General features: G+C 45.3%; 1 protein-coding gene across 1 annotated transcript in view; it reads right to left on the bottom strand.

Annotated features, from left to right (window-relative positions):
- LOC142570372 (sodium/potassium/calcium exchanger 5-like) overlaps positions 1 to 18,382 on the bottom strand; it is a 51,288-nt gene continuing 32,906 nt past the window's right edge. Inside the window, exons 6-11 of the mRNA XM_075678762.1 lie at positions 14,761 to 14,861; positions 14,089 to 14,179; positions 11,783 to 11,987; positions 5,637 to 5,867; positions 4,302 to 4,403; positions 1 to 1,231 (exon numbers count right to left, since the gene is read on the bottom strand). Of these exons, the coding sequence (XP_075534877.1) occupies positions 906 to 1,231; positions 4,302 to 4,403; positions 5,637 to 5,867; positions 11,783 to 11,987; positions 14,089 to 14,179; positions 14,761 to 14,861 (1,056 nt within the window). The 3' untranslated portion in view covers positions 1 to 905. The remainder of the gene's footprint in view (positions 1,232 to 4,301; positions 4,404 to 5,636; positions 5,868 to 11,782; positions 11,988 to 14,088; positions 14,180 to 14,760; positions 14,862 to 18,382) is intronic.

The raw sequence follows: 18,382 nt of genomic DNA, 5'->3' as shown, positions 1-18,382 counted from the left end.
TTAGCAACTTTCAAAAACTTTTACTGAACCACAACGGCAAAAGTACGATAAAATACATTGAAGATCATGAATTACAACTGGCTTATACAGACGCCGGCGTTTCAGCACGAAATTAACAACAACAAGAAAAAACAGGAACTTTGGCTTTAATTATTTCTTCTAGTAAATCATCTAATACCACGAAATTCGCAAGAATATAATGTTTTAAATATGTACGTTCTCAATCTAAACTAAACAATCTAAACGACATTCGTGAAAGCAGGAGGGCTATGCACCATCCACTATGTTCGTGATGATGACCATGAAGTTAAAATACACTCTACTGTAACACTTATACATTAGGGTCCTATATTGCGTTATAATGATCCACGTGGCTTCAATTTGGGGGAAGGAGTGTTGAACGGTTCGCGTAGGTTTCTCGGAGAAGTGCTGACATGGAATGCAAGAATTTCGCGTAGTGCACTGACACCGAAGCATTTCCCTTGTCCCCGCACCTTTGCACCCGCAAACGTCCCACTGCGCAGTCCGAACACATTAACAAACACATTCGCGATTGCGACGTTCTCATTACAGTGTGCAGATAACGGCGCTCTGCACCACGCTTGATAAACTTGATGATGCTTTCCATGCGGATAGCAGAATACTTAAACAGAAACACTGCTTACCACGTCAGCCTTTCATCTTACGTTCTCTGCAGATCGCTGCCTTCATCTCCCATCCCCTTGCTTCGCTGTCCTCCTTTGCTGAGCCACCTGGTCCCCGCGTCAAATAGTAGTACATGGTAATGCTGCACTCCAGACTGTGGCCTGGCATTCATAGACTGCCCTTTTCAAAGGCGTCAGCGTAAACTGCCGATTAGAGTACACGCTACATACTATACACATTTCGACGGGTGTGCGTAGCCTCTACAAGCACACGAAGGTGTTGACTACGCCAAACACATTCATCTCGTACATGCAGGCGAACACGATGTACGCGGTGTACAGTAGCGAACACGCGATTCCGATGCGAAGGTCGAGCTTCCAGCGGAACCCCGCCAGGAATAGGTAGAGCAGCAGAACAAGCGTCAGTAGTACAGCGGCGCTGAAGCTGACGCCGGCGCTGCTGAAGAGCACCCTGTGCTGGTCGGGCGAGAAGAAGGCTGCCTTGACCAACCACGGTGCGCCCAGGCAGAAGAGGATGTCAAAGACATTGCTGCCCAGCAGGTTGCACAGCGCCATGTTGCCCAGCCCTGCAGGTGCAAAACACGAAACACCGCACTCTCAGTGCTTCTTTCAAAGTCAAATACTTTATCGTAATGCTGCATGTCTTGCGAATAGCGCGTTTTACGATTACCGCGATGTGAAGAGAGTCTGGAACCTGCAGCAGCTTCCAGATTCTTTCTCCTTCGAAAGTGTGCGCAGTCAGGAAGTACTGACACGCAATTGTACTAGCATGCAGCTTTCAGTGTATACTCTTTGATCAATACGAAGCGCACGAATGGCCTCCGTGAGTAATAAAAACAGTGCTTGTAAACAGCAAGTGCACCCTTTTGTTTTTAGTAATATTAGGTGAAGTGCTACTCTTGTAGTGCAGAATGTTCCAGAGTCTGCCTGCTTGTATTACGTCACCTGCAAGAAAGGTACGGGGCAAATGGCGCTGCTTGCGATGTTCCATTGGTTTAATGAGTGTAGGCTTTACAGACAAAAAGAACCAATACTCCGCCTGCCCAGTATAGAGCACCCGCCCCTGAATAAATATATCTCTGACTCGCAGCAATATTCGGTCATGACAACACATTTCTTTGAATCAAGCTTTGTTTGCTTCTTCCTGCTGTTTTTAGATGTGTATAATCTATCTGACGGCTATATAGACAGAGCAGGTGCAGACTGACGTCAAAACGCCGCACTCCCACAGTTAATGAGCGCCATGCCCCAAGCTATACGTATATATATACATAAAGAAATTACGTGTTCGATGGTTGGTTTCGAATCCGGTGCTCGAACCACTAGGTCGCGGACGCATGCCTAAAGAGGCGGAGTAAAACACTCTCACAAGTTTACCCCGTGCAAGCCAGTGCTTTCAGACGTCTGGCTTGTTAGCCACGTCGCATAGCAACAATTATAAAAAAGTGAGCGCGAGCATCTTCTACGTACGGTGAAGATAGAAGTTACGAAATGCATTCGTTGCCGAAATTCGCTGCCCGCCTCTCAGCGTACTGTGGCACTGTGGCGTGTTCCTAGAAAATCGAGCACGTTGTGTCTTGTGATTAAGGACTTTTTAATGCTGAATGAAACTGCCTCTTGCTCTGGAAGGTCCAACATGGTGGCTGAGAAAATTCGCTGCGCGTCTTTTGGTGCACTGGTGCTGTTGCGTCACAGTATAGTGTGATCTGTAAGAGACCTGCACATTGTACCTACTACGTGTTGTGTTTCATAGCGCCGTTCTCCACAACTCAAAAAGCTCCGCTCACAATCACATACATCATGGACGTGTGCCGCATGCTGTTTTTCTTACAATTTTACTGCATACAGAATGATCTTGAGCGCCTACCCCGAGGAGGTTACTTCGATTTCACTTTTTTATTGCGATAAATTTTATCTCCGCCACGAGGCTTACACATAGCACCACGAAACTCAGCAGGACTCGAACAGTAGGTCTCAAAAAGAAAGCGAGTGCAGTACGATTGTCCATTTTCATAGAGACACAAGTTAGGTAACAGCACGCATTACCCCTTCACTTCCGTGTGTCGTAGGGGGCGCTACTTCTATAGATATTTTCATAGGAGCTACGCTTCTTGCTTAAGCCGGTATTCAGATTCGAGAACTACAGCCTCAAGAATTTTCTCTCGCGTATTTTTCTTTCTTTTAGCAATGAGCCCCGTGCCGACTACACCACTTTATTTACGGTTGCCCACTTGCCTTTCATTTTTACTTTTGTGCGGGCGTGTGTGCGCAAAGAACGTCGTGACCTAGTTGCGATAAGGAACTCGTAAGGTCACGTGAAGCTCGAATCAGTGCTCGGATAGTCTTGTGCTGTTTTCAAGGTCGTCTGCAGTTTTGGTTAGTTGTGACTCTTAGATTACGACAGCAAAAGTATTTACGCGTTCAGCGCAAGAAAGCTGACGGGCTGCAAGTTAACCCACGCCGCAACTGCTAATTTCACTGAATTCTTGCCGCAGCCAGAATAAACACCTTGTATAGGCAACCAGCGCAAAAATTTTGCGCGCCGACTGCAGCGCCGCAACACACAGCCTAGCGAGCGGTGGCCGCAGTTTGCAGTAGCACACGCTACGATTTTGCATCAGCAAAGTCGCCGCTCATTCTGAAGCACATGCGTCCAGCAAATGATCTATGTCTGGGCACCGGCGAGCTAGAACGCCGCAGCGCATGCGCTCTTCGCGACTTGGATGACCATGGACAGAACTTGTATGCGCGCATCGGGCTCAGCAAACATTGATAGAGGCGCGCATCCGTTATTGCTAAATATGTCGTGCCATCCTCGCGGCCTCCCTACCGGACGGTGTCAGCATATTTTAGTTACACACTCAAACTTCCGTAGCGCCTCTTAGTCAGCACTGGCTCCCCATAGGCTTTCCCTTTCGGAGTTTGCTCAACGGCATAAGCGAGTAAGTATACAAGTTAAGGCCTGTACCTCTGATGTACGATCCCCACTAACTGAAATAATCATTATGAGTGAAACGTCAATAACAATGTGTTCGCCATAAATCTTTACGTGTACTATTTATTGTGTGCCGCATAGCTTGTTATTAGGAGTGTCGGAAGTTCTTTCGTACCTCGGGCTGTCCAGGATTCATGCAAGTATTCTTTTTTCTCAAACTCTATTTCTTTATTATCATTTATCTCGCCGTGTTGCCGATGTCGGCGATAGCTGTAACGAGGCTTCTTGTGACCAAATGACGGAGTTCCACAGGAATGGGAAATGCATTTATATTTGCATTTTTAAACGTCACTATAAAATACGGCCCGCGAACGGATGTCAACCATATACCACATTAAATCTGTACTGCGTACTGCTTCTAAGTGGCTCTCAGGGGACCTATTTTCTCGTGTTAACTTGGATACATTATGTCCCTTATAACTGAAAATGTTTGACGACCAGCATATCTATGGAAGGTGGAAATGAACAAGGCCACATAAGTTAGCAACATTTTGTAGCCAGAGGGTCCCTCGTCTCTACGTCTCGCGCAATGTTCTCCTCGCGGTATTGACGTGAGAAAGAACAACAGTGACATTTACAGAAGTCAATGCAAAAATATGTCAGGATCGGACGGAGAAATAAATAGAAAGCTGCTTATTTACCGTTTCTGGCAACAATAACACTAGTTATCGCCTCCGGCATACTCGTGCCGACAGCGAGAAGTGTGATTCCGGAAACGGTCTCCGGAATTGCAAAGGTGTCTCCTGCACAAAAATGGGAAAGTATTTAGCATTTAAGAACAGAACACATCTGGCAATGAAACAATTGAGAAAAAGAAGTGTTTGTAGAAACAAAATAATGTGGACAGAACTAACAGAAAAAAGTGCCTGAGAATATAAAAGAACAAAGTTGCCTGTTCTGACATTAACACATTTATGATTTTTTTTCTTCATTGACTCACAACACGTCAATTACCGGAATGCATCAAAGCTTTCCCGCTTTTCACGAAGCACGGAGTTGCACGATCTTCATAATAGGCGACTATGACAGTTGCACTTTCAGTGAGTCTCCGTAAAATTGACTATGTCGGGCAAACCGGCGCGGAAGGACAAATGTGTCGGCTTTGTCTTTGAAATAATGAAGCAGGAAATGGTGTAAAATAACAATCCGGTTGCGGCTTTTTGGACTAGACGTTCGTCTAGTCGGCTCTACTAGTCCACGTTTTATAAGTAGTGATCAACCAAATTTTGACACCTTAAGTGTATGACAAATTCGTTCACCTAGCTGCGTACTGTGAAATGTTTTCTGAGACGGCGCTGAGCTTGCCCTGATTGGTTAATCTGCTTTAATAACATATAAATGCCCTTTTACCCATAACGCGGAGCAGTGACACGATAACCTCGATCAACCTCAATAAACTTCGCCGTCGTGGCCAGTTCTGCCTGTCTAGGAAACATACATGTGCAACATTTTTACAGATGATTAAATGGCCCGTAAGCTAATACTACAATATCTTTTTTAAACGTTAGTACCATAGAGCTTATTAGGTAAAGTGTCGGCAGTATAATGATGCATGAACCATGATTGATTGATTGATTGATTGATTGATTGATTGATTGATTGATTGATTGATTGATTGATTGATACTTTTTCGCTCACACTTTCTCTTTTTACATTCAATGTTGTCAACACCCTTGCTGAAATTATCATCACGTGCTGCATAGTGAAAACGACAAAGACAGAAAAACCGCGTTCGCCGTGGCGCAAGACCGACGTCAACACACGTGCCACGAGCAGCTTCAGAACGTCTGGAAAAAGGGCTGTCACTGAATAAACGGGCGCAGTGTTCCGGTTCTCGTGTCAGCGTTATTACGCTCCTGGCCTCCGGCCGGATGCCGTTCCCGCCGCAGTCGTAACAGTTGAGTTATAACATCACGAATTTTTATTGAAGAAAATCACGTATTCGCTCAAGGCAAGGTGATCAAGTGGCCACTCACCGATCACCGTAACCATCCATACGGTGAAGTAGGAGAGCAGCCCGACCCAGACGATGGCTACCACAAAAGTGACGGGGAACCAGTTGCGGAAGCGTGGCTGGCGGCAGTCCGGGATGGTGAGGCCCATCAGCAGCAGTCCGGGCCACACTAGGAGCCAGCCTAGCAGACGCAGAGAGCCGTCGGGTGGCATCGACCAAGCACCGCACGTCTCTCCAGTTTCCAGCTTCCGCACTGCGGCAGCATACGTCATTCAAAGGTCGGTGAGCTTTCCGTGCAGAAACATAACGAAGGAGGCCACTAGCAGTCCGCTGGGATAGCTACCTAATCAGTCCCAATGCCACCTGTACGTGATGTACAGCGAAGACACTTTAAAGCGAAACTTCATTTCGACCACTCTCCCACTCCCCCACTTCCCGCCATGGATTTTCTTTCTGTGTGTTGGTCGATCTGTTGCCAAGATGGACGATCCTGATACAGCGTAATAGTAAATTTGGCCGATCCCACTGTTGGCACAGTAAATGCTGGGCCAATCTCAGAGTCTGAGCAATAGTAGACTGGGCATATCCAGCAGATGATCTATCAAAACTGGGCAGATCTCGGAGGCTGTGCAATAAAATGTGGGCACCATGGTGGACCGACTCTTAATCCAGTGCACGATGTGTGTCCACACAAGGGCTTTAATCGGGCTCGTAACTCGAGCCGAACTTGCAGGCACTGTAATCTTGACAGTGCTATCGCATTACAGTCGCGCACGTATAACATGTGGATCTAGCTTCTTTGATACTTCATCCGGTTTTGGCGCCGGTGTCTCGCTGAGTGAAGGTAGCGGGATGTTTCCTGTTCACAGCGCTGTGACGCGGAGAGGCAAAGGACGAATAAAACTTACAAGTCAAAAGACGCTAACAAAACACAAAGAACATTTTGCCTGACAGACTCGGATGAAACCCTCCGCAGTAGCGTAGGTCACATAAGCCGCGTATTTAGGGTGATTTGATGATTACATGTCTGTCAGAGGTGTGAATAGTTGAACGTGCATCTATGTGCACATAAGCCTGTGCTCACAATGCTTCCTTCGCCACTCCCAAGAAGTTATTGCTGCATTCACGTCACATACAATGAGGTGACGTGAGCCAGTGTTTGCAGTTAAGCAGTAAGTGTCAACAAAAAAACAAGATGCAGTGTGGCCCCAAACCCGAAGCATTGTATGCGATAGCACATAATTATACAGCTATACGCAATAAGATTACTAGTTTTCTGAGCTGTCTCAACTGCTGTAAACATTCGTTTACCACATAAATTGACAAGCACGGTGTCACGCACGCACAGGCACACAGGAACACATCTCCCTCGACGACGGCGAACACTCGCTGTCAGAACGCTGCCGTTATGAAGAGTGGCCGCAGCGGCGAGCGAAGTGTCCTTCGTGCGGCCTCTAGCTTAAGAGGCGAACTGGGTATGCGAGAACACAGCGAACACGAAGCCATTTTTCCCAGGTTGGCTAACCTTCGAGCCCCGCGCAGATTACTGCAAAGACGGGACGCGCGTGTCCGCGGTCAGTTGAGCCAGGGGCAGCCGCGGCCGAGTATGAGCGAAATCGTGCGCTACCCGAGACCCTCCCTCCCTTTTCGCGCGCGAAATGTGGCCGTGTCGGCGCGCCTGCTCCCCACCTACAGCCCTTGCGCACGCAATATACGCCGCCGCTGCAGGCCACTACCCTTATTCTAGGCTCGCCCTCGAATTCATTCCCTCGCACCTATGTCATACGGCTTGCGGTCGCAATCTTATCGCACTTGGACTTTATACGGAACATCACGGCGGCGACGATGGCGGAGATTCGCCTGGAGTGTTATATAATTGCTATCGCAATTAGAGCCTAACCTCGCCGACGCTACTCCTGCTCTCCTAACGCGAGGGATGGCACGATATAGTGTCTCGCTCAGTGATTCCCCCCTATTTCACCCCAACTTGCTTAGGAAGACGGTCTTTCATTGATTTCAAGTGGAGATTGAATCGCCTTAGAAAACGAAGCTATAATGAAGCGGTTAGTTAAATACTATACAACTAAGCCTAATGCGTAAACAGCTTTGTTTCTTTTGAAATATTCAACGTGTAATGTCAGGAAACATTTATGTTTATGCAATACACTGTTCACAAACAATACCAAAATTGAACACCATGTAAGGTAGACGCACAATGTCAGACGTCCACGCAGCGAAGTCACGAGACCGCAGGCGATATATGATGTTTATCGACGTTTATCTGTAGCTTTATTCTTAGATATGAAAGGGGCGTACGATAACGTATTACATGAGACCATTCTCGACGCTCTTGCGACGGTTGGCCTAGGTGGTCGAGTCTTTTTGTGTATTACAAGTTACCTATCTGCAAGATCATTCTATGTGTTAGCTGACGATGGCCCAACTACACGACGCTATACCAGCAGGGGCGTTCCTGAAGGCGGTGCTCTCAGCCCGACGCTATTCAACCTCGCTCTTGTTGGACTTGGTGAATACTTGCCAACTACTATCAAAATTTCAATATACGCTGAAGACATCTATGTCTGGACTTCGGCAGTCACACGTCCTCAGACACGTGCGCGGCTTCAAAGAGCGGCCACTTTGACAGCGAACTACTTGTGTAAACAGGGTGTCAGCATATCACCAGAAAAATGCCCACTAGTAGCATTTACTCGCAAACCGATGACGCTTTATGTCATCTCAGTCAATGGGTGGACCATTTCCTATGTCCGAACCCACGAATTTCTTGGCGTAATTATTGACCGAGACCTCTGCTGGAGCCCGCACGTGGCCTATATGAAACGGCGCCTGACAGCAACTTCCCAGTTGTTTAAATACTTGACAGGAAAGACGTGGGGGATGTCAGTAGACGCAATGCTTAAACTCTACAGATCTCTCTTTCTCGATTTTTTAAGATATAGTCTACCTGTACTGAACAACACCTGCAAGAGAAATATTCGTGTTCTGCAGGCAGCACAAGCTCACACACTCAAAGTCTGCCTCGATTTGCCCTGATGCACGTCAACAGAGGCAACTCTTGCGATTGCTCGGGACCATGCAATGCGAACTCACATTACGGTGGAAGCCCTGAGAACACACATCAGACATTTTGCACATGCCCCCTATCACCACCTTGCAACACTACCTTCAGACAGGCACCAAGCATCATTCTCCAAAACTATCGTCAAGTACAACGACAAACTTCCCTCGGGCTTCACGGCTGCATCTAAACCATCGATACCCCCTTGGTGTTTTGTGAGCCCCACAGTCCATCTCGGCGTACCAGGAATCGGAAAAAAATTCTGAACTGTCGTCGCCTATGCTGAAACAGCTATCTCTGCTTCTTCTGCACGAGAAGTACGTGGACAGTGAACACATTTATATGGGTGCTTCCACAAGCATCCAATGTTCGTCCGGTGCTGTTGCTGTCCCAGCCAGAGCTATTACTATCAGCTTTAGGACTGACCACCCAACAACATCAACATCTGCTGAACTAGCTGCTCTTCGTGCTGCACTTTGTTTCGTCAATCGAGAGCCACCTCGACAATAGTCAATCTTAGCTACTCAAAGGCAGCCCTACAATCTGTGCTATCAGGTCTGCGTCGCGGGCCATTCGAACAGCTCGTATTCCATATTAGATGCCTACTCCATACATCACAGGAGAAAGGACACGACCTGACGTTTCAGTGGCTGCCAAGTCACTGCGGCTTCATAGGAAACGAAGACGCCGACAGTGCCGCTCGGGAAGCTCTTGAAGACGCACAAAAAGAGGCCATACCACTTTCACGATCCGACGCAGCTAGCAGACTTCGAGTGCTTGCACAGGAGATGACGCTCTCTCTATGGCGCACCCCAAACAGCCAGACCAACCGGAGCAACCGTCAATACCACCTGCCCTCTTTGATGCATATCTATATGCCAACGGGACTCCGCCGAAGAGAGGCGACTCTGCTTTATCGCTTACGGCTTGGGGGGGCTTTCACGAAATCTTACTCATTTCGCATTGGAATGGCCGACAATGTTCTCTGCAATGCCGGTCTTTGCGAGGAGACGCTGGAACATATTCTGTGCGACTGTCCTGAACATAATGTTCAGCGACAGTCCCAGCTGGCATCCGTTCTAGCGCACCTTGACACTAGACCCTTGTCCCTCGACACGATTTTCACATGCCGCCGACAGAAGACATCGCAGCTGAAGGCGACGAAGGGACTACTGCGGTTTTTTTTAAAGAGACGGGGATTGGAGAAGCGGCTGTGACAGTGATATCACGTACCACGCCAGAGTGATGGACTCTAACGGACGATGTGTGTGTGCTGTGCTATGTGCTCTCTCTCTCTCTCTTCTCCATCTTTCATTCCCCCGTCCCGCTCCCATGTGTAGGGTTGCGAACCGGTTAAGCTAAACTGGTTAACCCCCCTGCCTTTCCTTCTCCACTTTTTCCTTCCTTCCTTATCCAGGAAAATAATGGTCTTGAGAGGTGAATGCACCGAGAAGCATGACACGTACTTAAAAAAGTTAAGGCTTCTATACCCATGCGGTCACAGCCGTCCATAACCATTCTAGGGGATTTGCCAAGAATGATCACAGGCCCATGACACATGCAAATTGGTCCCCCAAGAAAGGAATTATTTAAATATAAGAAATCTATTATATGTGAGATATGTGGGCTTTGCAGATACGTGTGAGTCGTCGTTATATGTAGAGGCTTTACGTCGTGATGTATATTTTATTACGCAGAAAAGAGGTGGCACTACTACACACTGGCACTACTTGTCGGTCAGAATTGTATGCCATATCGAACGGAGCACAGGGCGATATGAAGTTTTCTGAGAATGTAGCTAGCGAGAACTAAAGCTGCGAAGATTCTGCAGTGCGAAAATGGTACTTCAAATTGGCGTTAGTCATCCAAACTCCGGCAGAAGAATTAACAAGCGCTGTTCTTGCATGAAAGTAGCATAGGGTGTTGTAAATAAATAATTTTTTTTTCTTCATGCAAGGGTCCTTATGTTTTGTTTTGTTTAGTTATTATAGAGTAAACCTAGACCTAATCCCGCTCACCTCATTCAGTTTAGAAATAATATCCGCATAATAGCAGCAATACCCGTACCAATAACTTGAACTTATCCGTGAGATGAATGTGCTCGAGAGCGCTGCGGTTAAAAAGATGCGAAGCATAGATTATAGCATGAATGCGAATGATCTATCACCAACATTCTATAAAGTAAACAATACTTGCTCCAGATATTCTTCAGAGAAGAAAAAAAGTGATTAATGTGTTCTAAATCGACACTTCTCAGTTTTCTGTTTTCTCTGGCATGGTGGTGTAAGAAAAGTAGCCGACAAATTAAAACGACAAAATGAAAATTTTAATCATGTCGTCTTGAGTGAAGACAGCGTCGAATGAAGCTTACTCCTCTCAGCCTATCGGGTTTAACATATTGGTGCGGCTCTAACGACAACGCCTGCACGCAAGAACTTCCCCGACACTGGGGTAAGGTGCAGATTCCGTTGTATCTATGCTACGATCGCTTTGATGCTCGACCTTTCGTTTCGAAAGAACGAGAGCCAGCATTCGTAAAACTTTTTCAATTTCCTCGAGGTACTAATCCATCTGTGTGCACCCACCCCTATCAATAACCTCCAGATGAACATTCGCGACTATCCTACACCTTTCCTCACTTATACTAGGGGCTTCGGATTATGCAGATCGTAGTCCTCCATTCGCTCTACGCATTAAATCTTCACTAAACCAATTCAATTCACACGCACCGAGAGGGAACAAAGCTTTTTTGCACAACTAAAACTTCTGACAAATAGCCCTATCTTAAGCACTAGGCCACCACTGTACCTCCAATAATAACTAGATGGCAACTGTAGCCACTAATAACTACAATGTTAATAGCCACGTGAAAAGTAGTAAAAGTTTTTCTCCACTTCAATGACTACGTTCCAGTTTCGTTCAGGTGAACAAGCACACAAGTGTCGATGGCATTTAGTTGGGGTTATTAAATGCTACAAAGGCAACGTCTGCAACTCGGCAGCTATGAGCTCTCGGATACTCTTGCTCAATAATGTTACTTGTTACTTAGTTACTTGCAATGTACGCTAAAAATAAGGAAAAGTACGCACCATGACCACTCAGAAGGACGTTCTCGTTTTCAGACACCGAGGAGCTACCGAGAAGAGTGTCGCTTCCCGAGCTGCCTTCTTTCTCTCGGCACTGCTCCACGTATACAATTGTCTGCGTTGCCAACAGCGGTGTATTTTCATTCGCAGGCTTCAGTGTTGCGGTAGAGATTGAAGTAAACCGTCGAAACATCTTTAGTTTGTCAACCTGAAAGCAAAGCGAATTAAGTTTGCCATTATGCTGGCACGCGAATATTCTCTCTCATAGCAAATAGCTTAACAACCAATTTGTTCAAGTCAATTGAGCAGAAGCCTAGTGTAACTCATGTGATAGGCTTTTCTCGCCAGGACTTTATACTATTACGTTCGTTTGTGAACAGGATCGTTCGACGTGTTCAACTGTGGGCATAAAGTTTTTCTCAACTGGTTTCCTTTTGCGAAAAATTCACCGGTTGAACACTGGCCGTAACCTCTGTGTTCTGGTACGACAAGGATACAAAAACTCAATTCAATAGCTAGCGTAAGAAGGACGCTGGGTTCGTGCGAACATTCCCGAACTGAAAATCTGAACGTGCGCCCATTGTCTCATGACTATTTCATTGTTTGAAATTTATGTATTTCAAGTTGACTATTAATTTTCAGACCATAAATATTAGCTCGTAAAATTATCACCATATTGATGAAAACAGAAAGACGATCAGTTGTGTTGATCCCAACCTCAAAATATTTCTCTTCGTATATTCAGAAAACTTGCATAATGTTGTTTTCGACACGTTAGTTTCCTTTATTTCCCTGCTAGAGATAGCGCGATAAGATGCACTTGTTAATCACAGAGGCTTTCGGTTTGAGCCTAACCAACCAGTTTTTTTCCATGAAAAGATGTTTTCTAAACACAAGAGCGTTGGCTTTGCAGTAGTTGGTACATAAACTAAATTTAAAGCTAACTTTCGCCAAGAAACACTGCATATATTGAAGCTTCTTGGCTTAATAGGCTCTTCGCATATATAACGCACATGCAAACGTCATTTCGATGCTGGTTGTTCGTTCAGTCACAAGCAAAATATCGCCGAAATAAGACAGCTATAGAATGATAGATTAAGCAGACTCCATAAGTACAGAGCCAAAAAACTCCTAAAGTAGTTTCTGAAAACTTCAGCTTACACAAATTCGAATAACGTAAAGTTTATATTCTAAGGTCCAACGTTCGCTCTACAACAAATTGAAAATACAGAGAATCATATCCCCTGAACAAGTTTTCGACACTGCCACCAAAAGGCATTAATGTTTCAAAAGGAGCTGCGAAGCCTATACGTCGTACTACTTAAACAAATACAAGCAGCAGGGCTTAAGCTTTTCCCGTTTTACAACTGCTCAGATCAAAGCTATTCTAAACCCCTCCTCCCCTCCTTTTTCTTTCATTATTTTACAAGCCATGTTTTTCTAAGTAATTTCTTTTTAATTAATTTATTAGTATCCCTAATTGAATTAGGGTGTCTTCTTCTTCATTTACAATTTCTTTTATATTTGCTCTAGCTTTTCTTTCTTTCAGTCAACATTGGACAAGACATGTATTTCGAGTCATTTGCTTATTTTCCTTTTGGCATACTTTACTCTTAACTGGACTCCTTTTAGCACAACTTGACTTCTTTTTGTAAGGGCTTCATTCCACTGTCCAAATCCTATCTCTTCCTAGGTCCGGCTTTCCGCGAGAACTAAGCCCACTGGACTGTCTTCGTGTGTTCGTATGTGAAAGTGCTTTCTCAGTTAGTTCTTTTTTTTGTAACCGCTACTTAATAAGAAGCTGCAGTACACCTCATGCTCCTCACTATCATAATTAATCTTTCCTCCTTAAGATTAATTAAGATTAATCTTTCCTCCTGCATCTTCCCCTTCTCCCTTCTCCCTTCTCCTCCTGCATGTTTTCATATCCCTCTCCCCCCCCCCCCCCCCCCACGGCCCGCCCTACTTTTTCGGTCCCACTTATTCCCCTCACCCCTGAGGAAAGACTTAGCCATACAAATACTGCCAAGGAAATTAGACGTTACCTTGAAGACAAGTTGCCTTGCAGAATGTAGGCTCCTGGCTCATGATTCTTTTTTTCGTTCACTGTTTGCACTTTAAGTCTCCATCTTTTCTTCACTCCTTGTCTTATTTTGTCATTGGATAGTTACTTCTAAGGGATATTTTCTCTGGCGAAATTAAGCTGGGCACGTATCCCTCTTTTAAATAGGTGCATGCAAATAAGTGCAGAACTAAGAGATCATGCATCTCCCAGACTAAGTTTATCGCAACGATAGTGAAGAACTCACCTTTCGTTGAGACCACTTGGAGATGTGCGAGTCGAATGACATGTAGACTATGTACAGGATGAACATGAGCAACATGATCAAAGCTTCCCACCTGTAAAAGTGGAGCGGTTTTGTTGCAAAAGCAATTCGACGAGAATTGCTTTGAATCGCTATAGCAGAGCCGCCAACTACTGAGTTTGTGGCTGCTTTGCTAATTGATAAGTTTTCCCGCCACTTATATCAGCTTCTTTAGGAATCCCTGATTCTGGTGCTTCTCTTATTGGAAAACTCACAGCTTAAAAAAAGCCAGCTTCCTCTAATTGAGCAAGTCTCAACTTAAAATTTCCTTCATAATACTAGGCTGTCGTCAATCCCTGGTAACGTTGGGTTTTTATAAAGATCAGATGCCTATGTCGAAACAGACCGGCTGCGGTCCCCGTTGTACTGAATAAACATAAATGTACTCAGATATGTGGCTGGCGTCGCAGGGTCCTGAATTGCGTACATTGCTTGATGCCTCCGCTCGAAGGCCAGCTTTCAGTGACGGTATATGCCAAAACCGATTGTTGGCACCATAAATCTTCTATTGCAGTTGAGAGTTCAGAATATCAGCTTGCATGATTGAGTAACTCCGCATTTTAGCTGAGTATTATAACGACGTGGCGCAAGTCAAGTGTTTGCACGCTTACGTACCAAGCGACGCTGTTATCCCAGACGATAACCACCAGGGCCAGGACAGTGACGGCGAACATGATGCAGTCTCTGGTCACCGGGTACCAACTGATGTCCACTGTCTAAGCAGAAAATGCCATCATGCCATTAGTTTTTGAGCCTTGATTGTGGTAACATTCTTCTTATCTTTATACTTTGCTGATTTGGTTGTTACATACAGCAGTAAAGAGAGCATTGCAAACTTTAATTAATCCATTAACCGAAATGACGACTTGATTATTATGAGAAAAAGATTTCAAGCGTTAGCTGTGGTGATGACGAGGTGTTTTCCCTCCATATTTCGAGCTCGTCGAATCATTTGGCGATTGCAATTGTTTAGGGTTCGGGAGCTCCCTGGATGACCTCTCATTGTTGTGGATGTTTTACAGCATTCTCGTTTAAACTACTACGCTCCTTTTCGATGTTCGAGCGCTCGGCGCCTTTCAAAGTATGCACTGCCGAAGCCGACGGTGGTTTGACGACGGCAGTATAACAACAACAGCCGGACGACGAGATTAGGGTGGCATAGGGATGACGACGAGTGCATGCCAACATGTCTTGAAGATGACTATCTGACAACAATAGTACGGTGGTGATAGGATGGCAAAGACAAATGCACGATGGCGAAAAGACCACGACGGGATCGTGAGGACGGCATGACAACGAATATATGACGACTGTATAACGGCGGTGTAATAACGATACTGAAATGACGATGGTGTAACGACAACGGCATGAGGACAATGGAATGACGACGACTATGGGACGACGATGGTGTGAAGATGGCACGAAATAGCATAAATACAACTGTATTAAGTCTGCATGACGTACACAAGGACGATGACGAAGTTTCGTGTTCGGTTGGTGACTTCTTCTGGTGCTGAAGTTTTTCTCCATTTATGTACCTTTTCATCATGATCATCATCATCGGCCTGGTTACGCCCACTGCAGTGCAAAGGCCTGTCCCATACTTCTCCAACTACCCCAGTCCAGTGCCGATTATGGCCATGTTGTCACACCAAACTTCTTAATCTCATCCATCCACCTAACTTTCTGCCGCCCCCTGCTACGCTTCCCTCACCTTGGAATCCAGTCCGTAACCCTTAATGACCATCAGTTATATTCCCTCCTCATTACAAGTCCTGCCCATGCCCATTTCTTTTTCTTAGTTTCAAGTAAGATGTCATTACCTCGAGTTTGTTCCCTCACCCAATCTGCTCTTTTCTTATCTCTTAACGTTACACACATCATTATTCTTTCCATAGCTCGTTGCGTCATCCTCAATTTAAGTAGAACCCTTTTGTAAGGCTCCAGGTTTCTGCCCCGTACGTGAGTACTCGTAAGACACAGCTGGTTATGCACTTTTCTCGTGAGGGATAATGGCAACTTGCTGTTCATGATCTCAGAATGCCTGCCAAACGCTCCCCAGCCCATTCTAATTTTTCTGGTTATTTCAGTCTCATGATCCGGATCCACGGCCACTACCTGCCCTAACTAGATCCCTTACCATTTCCAGCGCCTCGCTACCTATCGTAAACTGCTGTTTTCTTCCGAGACTGTTAAATACTACTTTAGTTTTCTGCAGATTAATTTTTAGACTCACCCTTCTGCTTTGCCTCTACAGGTCAGTTAGTCAACTTTGCCGCTACAGGTCAGTTGGTCAACTGAGTTACTAAGCAAGGCAATATCATCAGCGAATCGCAAGTTACTAAGGTATTCTCCATTAACTCTCATTCCGAATTCTTCCCAATTCAGGTCTCTGAATACCTCCTGTAAGCACGCTGTGAATAGCATTGGACGGATCGTATCTTCCTGCCTGACACCTTCCTTTATTGGGATTTTGTTGCTTTCTTTATGGAGTACTACGGTGGTTGTGGAGCCGCTATGGATATCTTTCAGCATGTTTACATACGGCTCGTCTACACCCTGATTCCGTAATGCCTCCATGACTGCTGAGGTTCCGACTGAATCAAACGCTTTCTCGTAATCAATGAAAGCTATATATAAGGGTTGGTTATATTCCGCACATTTCTCTATCACCTGATTGATAGTGTGAATACGGTATAATGTTGAGTAGCCTTTACGAAATCCTGCCTGGTCCTTTGGTTCACAGAAGTCTAAGGTAGTCCTGATACTATTTACGATTACCTTAGTAATCGCTTTGTAACCATCGCTTAGTAACCTTAGTAAATCTTAGTAACCTTAGCTTAGTAAATCGCTTAGTAACCACTTTGTAGGCAACGGACAGTAAGCTGACCGGTCTATAATTTTTCAAGTCTTTGGCATCCCCTTTCTTATGGATTAGGATTATGTTGGCGCTCTTCCAGGATTCCCGTACCCTCGAGGTCATGAGGCATTTCGTATACAGGGTGGCCAGTTTTTCTAGAACAATTTGCCCACCGTCCTTCAAGGAATCTGCTGTGACCTGGTCCTCCCCAGCTGTCTTCCCATTTTGCATAGCTCCCAAGGCTTTCTTTACTTCTTCCGGCGTTACTTGTGGGATGTCAAATTCCTCTAGACTCTTCTCTCTTCCATTATCGTCGTGGGTGCCACTGGTATTGGATAAATTTTTATAGAACTCCTCAGCCACTTGAACGATCTCATCCATATTAGTAATGATATTGGCGGATTTGTCTCCTAACGCATACATCTGATTCTTGCCTATTCCTAGTTTCTTCACTTCTTTTAGGCTTCCTCCATTCCTGAGAGCATGTTCAATCCTGTTTATATTATACTTCCTTATGTCAGCTGTCTTACGCTTATTGATTAACTTGGAAAGTTCTGCCAGTTCTATTCTAGCTGTAGGGTTAGAGGCTTTCATGCATTGGCGTTTCATAATCAGATCTTTCGTCTCCGGCGATAGCTTACTGCTATCCTGTCTAACGAAGGTACCACCGACTTCTATCGCACACTCCTTAATGATGCCCATAAGGTTGTCGTTCCTTGCTTCAACACTAAGATCCTCTTCCTGAGTTAAAGCCGAATACCTGTTCTGTAGCTTGATCCGTAATTCCTCTAGTTTCCCTCTTACCGTTAACTCATTGACCGGCTTCTTATGTACCAGTTTCTTCCGTTCCCTCCTCAAGTCTAGGCTAATTCGAGTTCTTACCATCCTATGGTCACTGCAGAGCACCTTACCGAGCCCGTCCACATCTTGTATGATGCCAGGGTTAGCGCAGAGTATGAAGTCTATCTCATTTCCAGTCTCGCCATTTTTGTTCCTCCACGTCCACTTTCGGCTATCCCGCTTGCGGAAGAAGGTATTCATTATCCGCATATTATCCTGTTCTGCAAACTCTGCTAATCACTCTCCCCTGCTATTCCTAGAACATATGCCATATTCCCCCTCTGACTTGTCTCCAGCCTGCTTCTTGCCTACCCTGGCATTGAAGTCACCCATCAGTACAGTGTATTTTTTTTTCACTTTACCCATCGCTGATTCCACGTCTTCGTATATAAAAACTTTGAACTTCCTGGTCATCATGACTGGATGTAGGGCGTAGGCCTGTACGACCTTCAATTTGTACCTCTCATTAAGTTTCACAAAAAGACCTGCCACCCACTCGTTAATGCTATAGAATTTCTGTATGTTACCAGCTATATG

This window comes from Dermacentor variabilis, chromosome 2 (genome assembly GCF_050947875.1).
Source record: "Dermacentor variabilis isolate Ectoservices chromosome 2, ASM5094787v1, whole genome shotgun sequence".
In the NCBI taxonomy this organism is placed as follows: domain Eukaryota; kingdom Metazoa; phylum Arthropoda; class Arachnida; order Ixodida; family Ixodidae; genus Dermacentor; species Dermacentor variabilis.
The sequence above is the reverse complement of the archived record's forward strand: the minus strand, read 5'-3'. Positions and strand labels throughout refer to the sequence as shown.